This window comes from Populus nigra, chromosome 7 (genome assembly GCF_951802175.1).
Source record: "Populus nigra chromosome 7, ddPopNigr1.1, whole genome shotgun sequence".
Classification (NCBI taxonomy): domain Eukaryota; kingdom Viridiplantae; phylum Streptophyta; class Magnoliopsida; order Malpighiales; family Salicaceae; genus Populus; species Populus nigra.
Window position 1 is genome coordinate 19,537,627 of NC_084858.1, and position 14,888 is coordinate 19,552,514.

General features: G+C 32.7%; 2 protein-coding genes across 3 annotated transcripts; one reads left to right on the forward strand and one right to left on the reverse strand.

Annotated features, from left to right (window-relative positions):
• The first annotated feature begins 2,404 nt into the window (after nucleotides 1-2,404).
• LOC133698571 (putative serine/threonine-protein kinase) lies at nucleotides 2,405-7,329 on the forward strand. Of its 2 annotated transcripts, none has more exons than XM_062121545.1 (7): nucleotides 2,405-2,727; nucleotides 3,114-3,245; nucleotides 4,156-4,268; nucleotides 4,965-5,175; nucleotides 5,277-5,514; nucleotides 6,307-6,457; nucleotides 6,767-7,329. In XM_062121545.1, exons 2-7 carry the CDS (start codon nucleotides 3,167-3,169, stop codon nucleotides 7,094-7,096), a joined length of 1,122 nt encoding a protein of 373 aa, XP_061977529.1. In that variant the 5' UTR covers nucleotides 2,405-2,727; nucleotides 3,114-3,166; the 3' UTR covers nucleotides 7,097-7,329. The 2 variants fall into 2 exon arrangements, with proteins under 2 accessions (XP_061977529.1, XP_061977530.1); XM_062121546.1 differs by lacking the exon at nucleotides 2,405-2,727 and adding an exon at nucleotides 2,761-2,906.
• A 3,842-nt stretch (nucleotides 7,330-11,171) lies between these two features.
• LOC133699228 (clathrin light chain 1-like) lies at nucleotides 11,172-14,115 on the reverse strand. The gene is made up of 3 exons (XM_062122392.1): nucleotides 13,574-14,115; nucleotides 11,975-12,128; nucleotides 11,172-11,881 (listed from the first exon to the last, which is right to left on the reverse strand). The coding sequence occupies exons 1-3, from the start codon at nucleotides 13,933-13,935 to the stop codon at nucleotides 11,384-11,386; spliced, it is 1,014 nt and encodes a 337-aa protein (XP_061978376.1). The 5' UTR covers nucleotides 13,936-14,115; the 3' UTR covers nucleotides 11,172-11,383.
• Between the last annotated feature and the right edge of the window lie 773 nt (nucleotides 14,116-14,888).

A 14,888-nucleotide genomic window follows, 5' to 3' on the forward strand; every position in this document is an offset into this window, starting at 1 on the left:
TTTAATCTTTAAAACTTGTAATTTATAAAATGAAAGCGTGAAAAAAAATTTAAAAAGTCAGTTCTTAATAAATCAAATTAGAATGTGATAAACTCCAATAAAAAAAATGAAAAGAAAAAAGCTAAAACTCAATTTCAAGCAAATAAAATATTGAAAAATAAAAATTAAGCTCAATCATCAAATAATTTAATGTTGAAAGACAAAAACAAAAAATAAATTTAACTAAAAAAAGCTATGAAAAAAATATCAATCAACCATGGTTAAACTGTTAACCCCGCAATCATGAATATAAAATCGAGATAACCTAATAGAGAGAAAAAAAAAAGCATAAAGACTAATTTTCAGTACATCAAAGGTTGAATAATGAAATTAAAATAAATCAATTTAAAAAAAAGAATAAAAAATAAAAGTCAACCTACATTAATCTTTAAAACTGTGACTCTGGTCATAAACCCAAGACTAACCCCATAGAAAGCAGACCGTAAAAAATAACAAAGCAAAACTCTATAAAGGAAAAAAAAACATTAGCTTTAAAAAAGAAAAAAAAACAATTAAACTCGGGCAAACTTCCTAAACCCTATCTAATCTTTAAAATTTGCAACCCATGAAATCTAGAACTGAGATTCAATCAAGAAACTTAATTCCTAACTAATTTAATTTTAAATGATAAAATTGTAGAAAAAATATCAATTTAAAAAACTTGACAAAAGCAAAAAAAAAAAAAATAGTATTTAAAAGAAGAAGATCAAATTTGATAGAAAAAAACCCATGAATGATGAAACTGTAAAAAATAAAATAGATCTTAAACAAAACAAATAACAATCAAAATAATGAAGATCAGATTTGAAAGATTAAAAAATAGAAGGGGTGAAATTAAAAATATTTGTATATTTATAGATTATTCAAAATAAATAAAAAATAGTAATTAAAAAAACATCAACTAAATATGAAGAAAGATAAGATAAATTTGAAGGGGTTGGTTTTAAATTTTGAAAGGAATGAAGTGAGATTTGAAGAGGGGAGAGAGAGAAGAAAAAGAACATAAAAAAGGCTCCTCGATGTTGAACCAGTAACATGTCTGGCATGCATGCCTCCCAATCATGTAGGGTCACTAAAACCTAAAACCATCCAAATGTTGTCCTAAATGATAGTGTTTGGTGGTTGGATAACCTTGTACGTATCGCTTAAAATGCGCGTGGAACGTTTATTTACTGGCATTGCCATGCACGTGCTAGCATGTTTTGTTTAATAATATTTAATATTTGGTTAATTAAACTAATATCCTCAAGTAACCTTTAAATTAATAATAAAACTAATGTAAAAAGACAAAAAACCCTTTAAAAAAAATTATGTTGATTTTATCTTTAAAGGTATCAAAATATTTCAACTATCTTGGGAACAAAATAAAAAGATCATAACACTCATGATGAAAAAACATCATATATTTTTTAATTGCAGGGGTAAATCAATATTTTTACCATGCAAAAATATAAAATTACTAATCTAACCCTTCATAAATTATTAAAAATAATTGCATCAGGATGAAAAAATAACCTTACCTTCAATACCCGGTCAAAAGATTTTTCAGACCATGAATAATTTCATCACATCACTATTCTAGTCAACAGTAGAGCTGCAATAATTTCGCTTCCAGCTTTAGGTTTTTTTTAATGTTAATTCCGAACGACAACATAAAAAATAAATTAACTGTCGTCTAGAAGGAAAAAAAGGAGAACATGAAAAGACAGAATTTGTCACAGCCAGGACCTCGAGGCCTTTGCCAGCTAAGCGCATCCGCGCTTCAATGCATATAAAATTATAAAAGATTAGAAAAGTCAACTCACGTGGTGGAGTGGAAGGATTAAAATTAGTAGACTAGTCAGACAAAACACGAGAGCCCGGTTAATAATAATAACCCTTAAAAAAATTATTTCTTTTCTTAATTTTTAAATTTAAATTCTAGAGCTAATAGTTATTTTGAATGTACATTTAATTTCATTGATTTATGAGCTTGATATTTTTGAAGATATTTTTATAATGATTTAATTTTAAAAATTAAAAAAAATAAAGAAACAGTTTATAGTTGACAAAATCACAATAGGGCAATTTTAGAAAATATATATTCTCTCCGCCTCTTGGCATAATTTTTAAATCATGTTTAATATTATGGTGTAAATATTTTTTAAAAATATTATTTCAAATTTTTTATTTTTAATATTAGCATATTAAAATTATAAAAAATAATAATAATATATATATTTTTAAACAAAATATATTTTTAAAATACAATTACAAACGCCAAAAATAAAGATAACCACTGGACGAAGCTTGAAAGTGAAAGGTCCTAATATGAAAACAACGAAAAACGCACGAAAATAAGAGAAAGGAAGACAGCCTACAAGAAATGGCTTGCTGGTGACCGGTTCCACACGTCGCGGGCCCATAAACGAGAAAAAACCAAGAGCAAACAGAGCTCACCATCTCCAACTAATTTTTTTCCCCCATTAAAGTAACTACAGTAAAAGTCACGAACACCCAAAACATTGAAAAACACCCCAAAAGAAGAAGTTCAAAACCTCAACAGCATTCACCAAGAAAATTATAAACCCAGTATTTTGGTTGGAATATATTTCATGCTCTCTGTATTTCTCTCTTAAAGTTGTTATTCATACAAAAACTTTACAACTTGGAAACTCCTTGATCAGCTTTTATTATGCTGCTAATCAGGTAATAGCTTCTTCTTAAGTACCATCTTAATCTGTTTCTGTTTTGCAGTAGTGGGCTCTTAATTGTACACAATAGAAAAGTTCAAGTCTAGAGATCTCTTGGTGGTGGTTGAGGTTTTTTTTTTAGCTAAAAAATGCGGGGTCAAGCTTCATTAAAGAAAGTATGAAACTTTCAAAAGGGTAGCTGTCTTTTCCTTTTTAGAGCTAAATTTTGTGATTAAGGAAAGGCTAGTTGGATTTCAAAGTAATTATATGTAATCAAGAAGTGGTAATTTGAGAATGTAGTTTAATTGGTGGCAGAAAGTTTTAGTTTGATCATTTATTGCAAAATCAAGGATTTCCATAAAGAGTCGGTTTTTATGTTGCTTTGTTTTTTTATCTTGGAAGGTGAATAACTATGTGATGTAGAAGATAGAGGTCATAAATTGCAGCAGAAAGATATGAGGTGTAGCTGTTTTGGAGGACCAAGTGTAGATAAAAAAAGAGGGAGTGCTGCCGAGACTCTCCACGGTATACATGGTGAGAAATTTGCCAACTATTTAACATGTTTTATGAACTACTGGATTTCAGATGCCCTGTGATGTTTGTTGTGAAAGGTGCATGTCGTGTTCGTTATACTAGTCCTCGATCGAAAAAAACTAACTACATGCATTAGAGTTTCAATCACAATCAATTATTATCTCGCTGCTCGCTCAGTACTGCAACAATCTTTGCTGGCAGTTTTGAGTAAGAATGATATTATGTCAGCTCAGATTTTCGCATGAAGTGCGTGGCGTGATGCTAGCTAGGTTAGAAAATATAACATGTAGATTCTGCTCAATTACATTAAGTGCAAGTCTTGGGGAGGAATGATATTATGAGCTCAGATTTTCAGAGCATAAATGTGTAACCTGCTCATCTGACATGTAGATTTATCAAATGGTTTTCGGGCAAGATTAATGACTATCACTGATGCTTGTGAGACTGTCATTTGTGACTTTGGCATTTTACATATATACTGGCTTGCGATCGATTCTTTGGATGGTCTGGGATTTAGACATTCAGTCAGACAAGTCATGTTTTTAAGCAACAATACATTCAGACAGAATGTGAAACTCTCTCATGTATGTTGCAGTTTCGGTGCACTTGACATGTATTCTGATGTAACCAATGCATGGATTGTATTATAACTTTGTATTCCTCTACCATCTAATACAGACATAATGAAGGCCATCTTTTCTATAGTTATGTTACAGATTATTTATTCTAGATCATACTTTCTCAGCACTATCATTTTGGTTTTTGTAATTCTAGCTGTCCAATGTCAGCCACTCAATTCTGATAATGTAACCACAATTCAAATTGATTTCCACCCTATTTTTTCTCATGCACATTATAATGTGATTTTCTCCTTGTAACTTCATGTTGTTTCTCCTTTTTGTGTTGCTAGGTGATTTGCTTAAGGATGTTAACCATATATCTTACAATGAATTAAGATCAGCAACAGATAACTTCCATTCAAGCAATAAGATAGGACGGGGAGGTTTTGGCGATGTTTACAAGGTAGTCAGAAAATTTCAGATGGTTCTAGTGATAACATTCTGCCAAATTAATTAGCTTGTTAATTTCGTGGAAAGTGTTAAACTTAATATGTTAGACTTTGAATGCATTCAATAATGAAATAAATAGCTTTCTTTTCTTTCCAGTTTGTTTCCCATATAAATTTCATGGTCATTACTCATTTTTGTTGTCATAACTTGTAACTCAGGCTGTTGAATGGAGCAGTAAAGGAAATAATCACGGCCTGGTTCAAAACTTATTATACCAAAATATAAAGCATGCAACAATTTAAATTAATCTATACGGATTCTTACAGTACTTGAAGTTATATGCTTTTGTTGACATCAATTACATGCTATGATTTTGGTCCACAACAAAATTCTTTTATGTAACTATCATACAAGCACGATGGAAAACTATTCTGCTACACTGGAGATATTCTGAGCTTCTCCTATTGCTATCTCTTATGAGTTCACTCAAGCTCATTTGCTTTAATTTTTGTTGAAGAGCTTAAAACACCAATTTTCTAGGCCCCTTCTTTCTTTCCAGAACTAATATTTAACTCAATTGTCTTAGTTATCATTCTCTCATGACTGGACATATTTTGGAACATCCACTGTCTTGAAGATGCAATCATCATTTTGACCATTTTATGCTTTATAAAGACTTTTATTGTTTTCTATTTGGAAACATTGGTAGGGAACCCTCAGGAGCGGAATACAAGTTGCTGTAAAGACACTTTCCGCTCAATCAAAGCAAGGTGTACGGGAATTTTTGAATGAAATCAAAACGATATCAAACGTTAGGCATCCAAATCTTGTTGAGTTGATAGGGTGCTGTGTTCAAGGAGCAAACCGGATTCTAGTATATGAATATTTAGAGAATAACAGTCTTGATCGTGCTTTGTTAGGTGAATTTATGAGAAATTTTATTGTGACAACTGAACTAGTTATTTTCTATCATGGCCAGACAGAAATATGTAATATTTTTTATCCTTTTCTATACTTTCAGGTTCAAGGAGTACAAATATTAGACTAGATTGGGGAAGGAGATCTGCTATTTGCTTGGGTATTGCTAGGGGTCTTGCTTTCCTTCATGAAGAACTGGTACCACATATCGTGCATAGAGACATCAAGGCTAGCAATATACTTCTTGACAAAGACCTCAACCCAAAAATTGGAGACTTTGGGTTGGCTAAACTGTTCCCAGATAATATCACCCACATTAGCACAAGAATAGCTGGAACAACGTATGTTGCTGTTCTTTTGACATTATTTTACTTTAAACAGATGCTGTAGACAAGCATCTTAGCTGCAGTGATGAAATGCTAAATCCTCATAACCAACAAGTTAGTTTTTCAGTCAGCGTTGCTAGATTTTAAAAAGGATTTTTCCTTCCTCGTATAACGATAGCTAAGGGAACTACATATACTAAACCAAGTAACACTGCATTGTCAGCATGAATAATGTTGCATCCTTACTGATCATTCAGAATAAATTTGACTTGTTAACAATCATCCGAGAGTTAGATGCAGCACAGTTTTGAAGCCATCAACCATCCTATATATAGTTTCCATCAAACCCTGGGCCAAATTCAATCTCGTCATAGTTTGAAGTTTGGAATATATTTCTTAAAATAAAAAAGTTGCTCCTACATCTATGACACTGACAGGTCTCTTTGATTTCACTTCATAAAATAGACATTTCATATCTTTCTCATTCTTTAATTTTGTTTAACTTTCAGTTTTCAACTTGGAGTGTCGTTACTCATTCATTCTGATTTGGAGCCCATAGTGTCTTATATTTCAATTTCTGAAACTTGGTCAATGGCCTTTTTTTTTTTAATTCACGGTTCCTTTCTGATCTCTGACAATGTTAATCAAATCTGTCCTTTTAAGGTTGAACTGTTTTGCGTCTGAGTTTCCAAATTTGCTAGTCATGCTGAGCAGTCTGCAGTGCTTTTCTACATAAAGTTTGTATTTAAGTTCTATGTTGCAAGGGAAATTAAATAGCTATTACCTTTCTCTGTTTTTGTTTTGCAGTGGTTATTTGGCACCAGAATATGCATTGGGTGGTCAGTTAACCATGAAGGCTGATGTGTACAGCTTTGGGGTTCTTATCCTTGAAATAATTAGTGGCAGAAATAGTACAAAGCCAAGCTGGGGAGGGATGGAGAAGTTACTCCTAGAATGGGTATGTTGATTTTCCTTATGCAAACAGACTTCCTGATAGCTTTGGATATATATTGCCTATTACATGGGAGATCCTCTTTTTCGTCGTAATTAGTATGCATTCATTAGTTTAGAAAGGTTTTGAGCGTGATTTGGATTTCTGGTGTGGCAACAGCAATAAGTTATGAAATAGGAAGAAAGCTTAATTTAAATGAACCCTCATTCATACAACTAATGCCTTGATATTTGGTACTTCAAATTTTCCTCACTGGATGTGATCTTGTTCACTAGCAATCTTATACTGTTCAATTACTCTTGCCCACTTCTAAAGGCATGGCAGCTTCACGAAGAAGGGAGACCCTTGGAACTCGTGGATCCAGAGATGGGAGAATTCCCCGAGGAAGAAGTCATTAGGTACATTAAAGTTGCCTTTTTCTGCACCCAATCAGCAGCAAACCGAAGGCCACTCACGGGCCAGGTTGTTGACATGCTTTCGAAGCAAATCCGGCTAAATGACAAGCTACTCACCGCTCCAGGTTTCTTCCGAGATTCAGATAGCGCTAGTGGGGGACCTTCTTCCATGAAAAAATCATCTACCGACTCTACTAGCTACCAGATGAGCTCTGTTCCGGTAACAATCACCGAGGTGACTCCCAGATGAAGGATAACCTTGCATTTGCTACTTAGCAGCAAGCTCGGGAAAGAAATGATGGAGGTGGAAAACAAAGAACTAGTTGCTAGGGAACACACTTATTTCATTACCGTTATCATTAGTTACGGATACATGGTTCATTTGTAGGAAGAGGAACACAGTTTATGCCCAATTGAAGTGGCAAATTTATATTGTTGTAGCAAATGTGTTCAACATGCAATTATGTGTTGCGTTTTTGATGATTTTATTTCTTGATACGAGAGTGATAATAGTTTGTTATCTAATAAAAGGCCAAAAAAAAAAAACCTGAAAAATAGCTCAGATGCCCTGTGATTATAATAGGAGGGTGAGCCTGTCAGATCACCGGTTCGCGGGTTCACCTAGCCGTACTAATTTAACTGCCAGATCGCCGGGTTTCTCTCTCTACTTGGGTCGCAGATAAGAACCATGGTCATCATATATGATTTTGAAACTGGTATGAATGTTGTGTTTTTGGAGTATAATATTTTTTATTTAAAAATATATTAAAATAATATATATTTTTTAATTTTTTAAAAATTATTTTTAACATCAAAACAATAAAATATATATAAAAATTTTATAAAAAATTTAAAATTTAATAAAACATGATTTATACTGTGTTTTTAAAAATTTTAAAAAAACTTGCATTATTAAATATGATAATAATTTTTTTTAATATTAATTTGGTTAGGTTTGGACTTGGATTTATAGGTAATTAAAAACTTAACTAGATTAAAAATATTTAGTTGGGTTTATATCTTGTTGTTTCAACTAAAAACCCAAACCGAACATAATTTCTCAAGTTTGGACATGATATTAACAACATGATTAGATGTTGTCGTGCAGTAGGGAGTATTAAAAACCAAGTTGGTGATGTTTTTCTTTTTGTCAGTACCTTGTTTGAATTAATTAAAAATATGGTTTATATTATTTAAAAATATATTAAAATAATATATTTTTTATTTTTTTAAAATTATTTTTAACATCAATATATTAAAATAATCTAAAAAAAAACTAAAAAAATATTAATTTGAAACAAAGAAAAAAAATAAAAAAATTCAATTTTTTTTAAAAACACTTTTGAAACGCAAAAATAAATAAGTTAGCACTAATTTTTTTTGAATCAACCCACCAAATTAAAGCAACATTAAATAGCTATGGAATAGATAAATGGTCTATGTCCGCGCTACGCTATGGATTGGGATAATTTTTTACCAATATAAAAATAAATGTTCATATGATATCAAAGTTTTAGAAGGAGTAAAAAAAATTAAGAATTTGATAACTGAAAAGGACTGCTATGAATAAAAACAAAAATCTATAAATTATGCATCTCATGCTTACTCATGCAATCAATTTAATTTAATTAAAAAAATAAAATTTCTTTTAAAAAAGCTAGATTCAACATAGGTCAAAAACAATTTTGATTTAACCTTTGTCACTTTCAAAATCACATAAAAATCTCATAGAAAGCGAAAAACAAAATGTTGGTGGATGAAATCGAAAATAAATAAACTTAAAAAAAAGAAAAAAAATAAGTAAGTCCGAGTGAACTTTGTAAATCCAGGTTAATCTCTAAAACTCATAACTCATTAAATTATAGACTTAGACTAAACTAAGAAACTCAACACCTTTAAGATTAAATGCTAGAGGATGAAATTAATAAGTTTAATTTAATTTTTTTAAAAAAATTTCTTGTAAAGAAGACAAATTTAACAAAGACTAGAAAAAAAACCTGAAGCAACCTTTGTTATTTTAAAAAGAAAGACAATTTATGGAAAACAAATAAAAAGAATGTTGGAGGATGAAATCGTAAAAAAAAAAACTTAAAAAAGGAAAGAAAAACTAAGCAAGCCCGAGTGAATCTTGTAAAACCAGGTTAAACTCTCAAATCCACAATTCATTAAATTCTCGACCTGAACTCAACATCGGAAAAGGTAAATGTTGAAGGATGACATCAATTAATCTAATTTAATTTAAAAACAAAATCCCTTTAGAAAAGTTAAATTGAACAAAAAAGAAAAGAAACAAAGGCAATTTGTGTTATTTAAAAAATGACTGAAAACTCATAGAAAATGAATAGTAAAATAACAAAATGTTAGAGGATGAAAAAAAAGCTTAAAAATAGGAAAAAAAACAAGAAAACCAGTGTCAACTTTGTAAATCAAGATTAATTTCTTAAACCAACAATCCGTTAAATTTTAGACCTGGACTTAACTAAAAAGCCAAACACTCAACTAGTTAAATGTTGGAGGATGAAATAATAATAGAAAAATGAACCTAAAAAAAATCTTGCAATGTAAAAAAATACAATAATAAAAAAATGGATTAGATTTGATAGGAAAGAAAACTCAAGAATGATGAAGTTGCAAGAAAAAAAACAATTGCAAAAACTATCCAAAATAAAAATATAGTAATCAAAAGAATAAAAATCAAATTTGTCTGATGAAAATATCTATTGGGGATGAAATCGAAAGGAATCCTTAATTTCAAAAATTATTCTAAATAAAAAATTATAATAAAGAAAATAGGGATGAAATTGAAAGAAATCCTTAATTTCATGAATTATTCTAAATAAAAAAATGATAATAAAGAGAATAGGGACAAGATCTTAAAGACAATAAACCTCAAAGATTAATTTGATTTTTTTTAAAGTCAACACGAGAATCAAGCAGGAGTAAAAAAAAAAAAGAAAAAAAAAGTCAACGTGCGTCAAATTGACCATCATGATGCTACACGTGCCACTTATTTATGGAAGGGATGCCAAGATGCTTCGGCAGTTATCCTAGAAATAAGGTTTTGGCTACCGGATGAAGACGATGCATCGTTCGAAACTTATGGACACTGTTCACACGCTTTTAACTTTATTTTATTTGTTTATTTATAAAATTATCTTATTATTTATAAAGATACCCAGTAACTGCCAAATAATCTAATGTAAAAAATAAAAGAACACCTAAAATAAAGGCAAAGTTTTTTAAATCTCAAGGTTAATGATATAATTTAGCTGTTGTAAAATTGAATTCGAAGACGGAAAAACTCTTTGATCAAAGTTTAATGATTTTTTGCTGTTCTGTGATAAACTAATTATATTGTGCAAGAAAATGAAAAAAGATCCCATCCTTTCTTGTCATGATTAACGAGTCCCGTAAAAAAAAAAATTTACTGCCCCTAAAATAAATCCAACTAATTTCACCACTCAAAAACAAAATAGTAATTTCGGTGTGCAATTTACTCTGCTTTTTACTAAGCTATTTTATGTTAGTAGTTAGCAAGCTTGAATCGATTTCAGAGAACTGGCTGACCCGTTTGCCAGTCTTTTTTTTTTAATATATATATATAAAACAGGCAAACGGGTAAGAAAAAAAAAAGAATAAAAAAGAAGGAGAGGCTCACATTCCGGATGAGATGGGAAACATGACCTCCTTGACTTTTTATAGCCACATGTACGTTTGGACCAACTGGAGAGAAACTTCAATCTGTCGAGTTTTTTTATCATTGAAAAACATCTTCTCATTAGCGCTGGTTGGTGTGGTTTAACTTTAATTATCACAGCATAACAGCCTCAACTTCCCCTCTTGTCCTTTTCCCTTTATGCATCCTGTTGTGATATCTGTCTTGTCACTCTCTCCTCTAGAAGAGCCGAGCCGAGCCGAGCCGAGCGGCCACCCATCACTATCTATTACGAAGTCAAGGCTCAACATTTCGACTGTCCAATCTCAAACCAAACACGATTGAAAAACATGTTTCGTTGGAAGCGTGACGAGTGTCGAAGCTTGAGCGTTTGTTTGTTTTGTAAGTGCTTGGATTTTTGATGCCATTTTTACGATGGGAATTGCACGGGTCTACAAGCTTGATGATCCAATAATTAAATATAGGGGAATATGGGGCCAAAATTTAAGACAAAAACACACTGTTTCCAAACTAGGTTGGAGTATGTTTTAGTATCGGAAGGGCATTTTATGTTCTTAGTTTTTATAGGGAGTGAATCTTCCGTTGCTTTCCCACAAGCCTGTGAATACGACAGAGAGAAAGGAGCCAGTGTAGAAGGCTAACTCCAAAAGACAACGCAAAAACAAAACCAATTTCAAATCTCAGTGCATACAAGTATAATATATGCCCCCAGAAAAAAAAGAGCAAATAACAGAACCAACATACCTAGTCATCATGTGATCAAAGACAGGAGAGGCATCACACTACAAAATAAAACCCTGGTAAAGATGGTACAAAAAGTATAGAGTTAAACAACGGTAAAGGGAGAGAAAATGTGAGGGATTAGGCAGCTGGTGTTGGCTCTGGCTCTGCAGTTGGCTGGGCAATGTCAGCAGCTGCATCTTCTTTGGGCGAGTTGGAGGAACCGTTTGCAGGGGCATCTTTGGCAGGTGCAGCAGCCTCTGCCTTTGCTCCTGAAGTGGTTGCACCTAATGCTGCATCTTTTCCGGTTACGGGATCTTTGCCATCCTTTCCAGTTTTGGCATCCTTTCCATCCTTCCCGTCTTTGGCATCCTTTGGAGGAGGTGGGGGTGGGATCATATGAGGTGGGGGTGTATGTTTCAGCTTAACAAGTATCTGTCGCAACCTTGAGAGATCAGTGGGTTTTCCAGGCTTCGGGCCCTGGATAACAGTAACTGATGGCTTCTTATCTTGATCCTTCTCTTTCTTGCCTCTCCTCTTCTCAATATTAGGAACTTCACGAGGAATGAGCTCAGCTATTGCTTTCCAGTACTGTTTGTCCGCTTCTTTGTGGAATTTCTCTTGATTGGCTAAGTACAACTATTCCGTGGTACAAATACCCGTCATCAAAACATGGCAACTGGTACATTATGCGCAAGAATCTAGCAAATTCAAAACTCTTAGAAAAATTACCTTCTCTCTTTCTCTGTTAGTAGCTATGTTGGTCTCAATATTGAGCTTCCTCTTCTCATAGAAACCTCGTATGTACTCGTCCGCTTCTTCAATTATCTGTTTCCTCATCTCCTTCTCTCTCATCTCCTTTTCCTCAAGATGCATGGCATTTTGACTGCCCAACCAAAACGGATTATAAATTTGATAAGCAGAAAAGTTCGAGATAATTGTGAATATGTTATTTTATGAAACAGGATCTGTTCCTATTCGAATAGCAAATTACTGGATATTTTTTACTGCCCAACCCAAACAGGTAATAAATTTGATGAGCAGAAAATCTCAAGAGAATTGTGAATGTACATGCTGATAATATTTTATGAACAGTAATCGGTTACAGAATATTAAGAGTTCTGACAAGACGAGCATTATAACAGCAACTTCAGAGACAAGTAATTTCTCCGAGGAAAATTTCTATGCTTCTGAAAATCATTCAAAATTTCTAACTTAATGGCAGATTCGTAGCAGGCTTCCTACAGTACTTCAATATGCCAGAGATTAAATCCATCTTGGCTGAATAATTGCAAAGAAACATGTTTGATACCTGGAAACAGATAGTTACGACAACCAACAAGAAACAAGCAAAGATTTCTTTTCATCATCACATCACCCTTCCACTATAAATAACTTGCAAAAGGAGGATAGCATACCATCCAGTAATTTGTAGTTTACAACCACGCTTAGCAGAGTGAAAAACTACAGAGACACAGGAATGTCCTAAGAAGTATAGAAACAAAATCCTAAATCAAGGAAAACATCCAAGTTGTATAACCCCAGCTACTTCCATTAGAGAATCAACAAAATAGGCACCTCAATAAATGCATAGGTTAAGATAAAAAAGTTGACTAATTGCCAATGAACCATAAATTTACAATTCAAATATGTAATATAACTAGCAACCCTCTCATAATTCAGTCCCTGATAGCACTGAGGCACTTGCTGCTCAAAGACACTCTCTCAACTCAAAACCTAAAACTACCGATCAAAGTTTAAAAAATCTCAGGCATTGAACTGCAGTGTCAATCTCACAAGACATAATCGGAACCAGGGATTAGATCACCAAAATTGGTACCTTAATCTTCCTATATTGCCCCCACTAGCTAATAACATCTAAAAGATAGCATTAAATTAAGCTCCTAACCATCAACTAACCTATAAAATACTCTCCCGAAAACAAATCAGTCAATTCACAGTCATATGCTGCCGTAAATGAATCACCAAGCCCACTTAAATAGGCCCCAAAACAATCTCATACATCAGGATGAAACAACTGACTGATCGGAAATGGTAAGTTGAAGCTCAACAGCTATAGATTCGAGGAGTATTCCTCGCCATAACTCAACTGAACTCACGCGACACCAAGATCAGCACCGTCATCTACTTCCAGAAACTCTAATAAGTACATAAACTTGTGCAGATCGCATTAAATTAAGTTCTAAATCACAATTAACACTGAAGTCTAAAGCTAACCACTTGCTATAAACAGATCAATCAATTTATTTCAACTACAGAGAAACCAGTAGATCTAAAGATTAAACAAATTAATGAAAAAAAAAATCTCACCGACGCCACTCGCGAAGAGCATAACCTTCCTCAGGCTCCATTTCAGTAGGTGGAGGAAGGATCGGTCCATCACTCACAAAAACGTCATCGTCCGCTCCATTATATCCATTACCATTCCCGTTCTCTACATGCACCGATCCGAACGGACTCTGATGAGAGAAATCCGGATCCGCATCAGATCCAAACCCGAACACATCAGGAGAACCACTCACGTGATCGACGGAGACATCTCCGCCGGGGAAATCACCAGGACCGGCGGCGGTGGAGTAAGAGGCGAAGTTGGAGTAGCTCTCGTCGTCTACTCCATCGAAAGAAGTGTGACTTGAAGGTTGAATGACTTCAAATGCATCAAAGGCAGCCATTTAAACTGATTGCGTGTTTCTCTCTCTAAAAAGCAAGAAATATAGTCTCTCTCTCTCTAGAAATTGCAATGAACCGGTGGTTTGTTTCCTTAGTTCGATTTTTGTTTCTCTCTCTATCTGTGTTTTAGCCTTAGCCGAGCAAGCTGGGGTAGCTTTGAAGGGAAGGGCTGTTTACTTAGCCTTTTTTGACCTTTTATATACTATTTTTGAGCGGTGACGACTTACTGACTGACTGACGACAGAAAAGAAAGAGGGAAACGAAAGGATTTTACTTTTACTTTTACCACCTCTTACCATTAATTGCGTTTCTTAAAAATATTTTGATATTAATCTATTAAATATTTTATTTTTATTTTTGTTATTAATATATTAAAATTATTAAAAATACTAAAAAAATGAATTATATATTTTTTAAGATAAATGTAAATAGGCTCTAAGTGCAAAAAATAATAATAAAAATGGTGGCAAGGCTGGCAACCGAAAACGACGTTGTTTTTCGTAACTTGAAAAGGGGAATAGAAGAGGAAAACGTTTAATGCAGACAGTTCATTGTCAATTACGGCGATCCATGTGCAATGGATGGCAAAAATTAGCTTGCCTCCCGAACCATTGGAAGTAATTAACTTCCGGGAAATAGGTTCTGTTTTTTTAAATGTTTTTTTTTTTAAACTAAACTAATATTTTTATAGTTTTAATGCATTAATATCAAAAATAAAATAAAATATTAAAAAAATATTATTATTTTAATATAATTTTAATTGAAAAGTAATTTTAAACCATAAGCCTACTGAAATATTATTAGAAACTTTATAATTTGTTTCGTTACAAAAATAAATAGAAGTAAATAATGTGAAAATAAATATACCACATTATGGAGGGGAATTTATTTATAAATAAAGCGTAAACATAAATAAAATTGCAGTGATTCTTTTTATCGTTCTACTATGTATTTA

Coding starts and splice junctions, on each gene's coding strand:
- LOC133698571 (XM_062121545.1), top strand. CDS start 3,167: ATGAGGTGTAGCTGTTTTGGAGGACCAAGTGTAGATAAAAAAAGAGGG. Junction 3,246..4,155: donor GACTCTCCACGGTATACATG/GTGAGAAATTTG, acceptor TTGTGTTGCTAG/GTGATTTGCTTAAGGATGTT. Junction 6,458..6,766: donor AGAAGTTACTCCTAGAATGG/GTATGTTGATTT, acceptor CCACTTCTAAAG/GCATGGCAGCTTCACGAAGA.
- LOC133699228 (XM_062122392.1), bottom strand. CDS start 13,935: ATGGCTGCCTTTGATGCATTTGAAGTCATTCAACCTTCAAGTCACACT. Junction 12,129..13,573: donor GCTCTTCGCGAGTGGCGTCG/GTGAGATTTTTT, acceptor TTGGTTGGGCAG/TCAAAATGCCATGCATCTTG. Junction 11,882..11,974: donor CTAACAGAGAAAGAGAGAAG/GTAATTTTTCTA, acceptor ACCACGGAATAG/TTGTACTTAGCCAATCAAGA.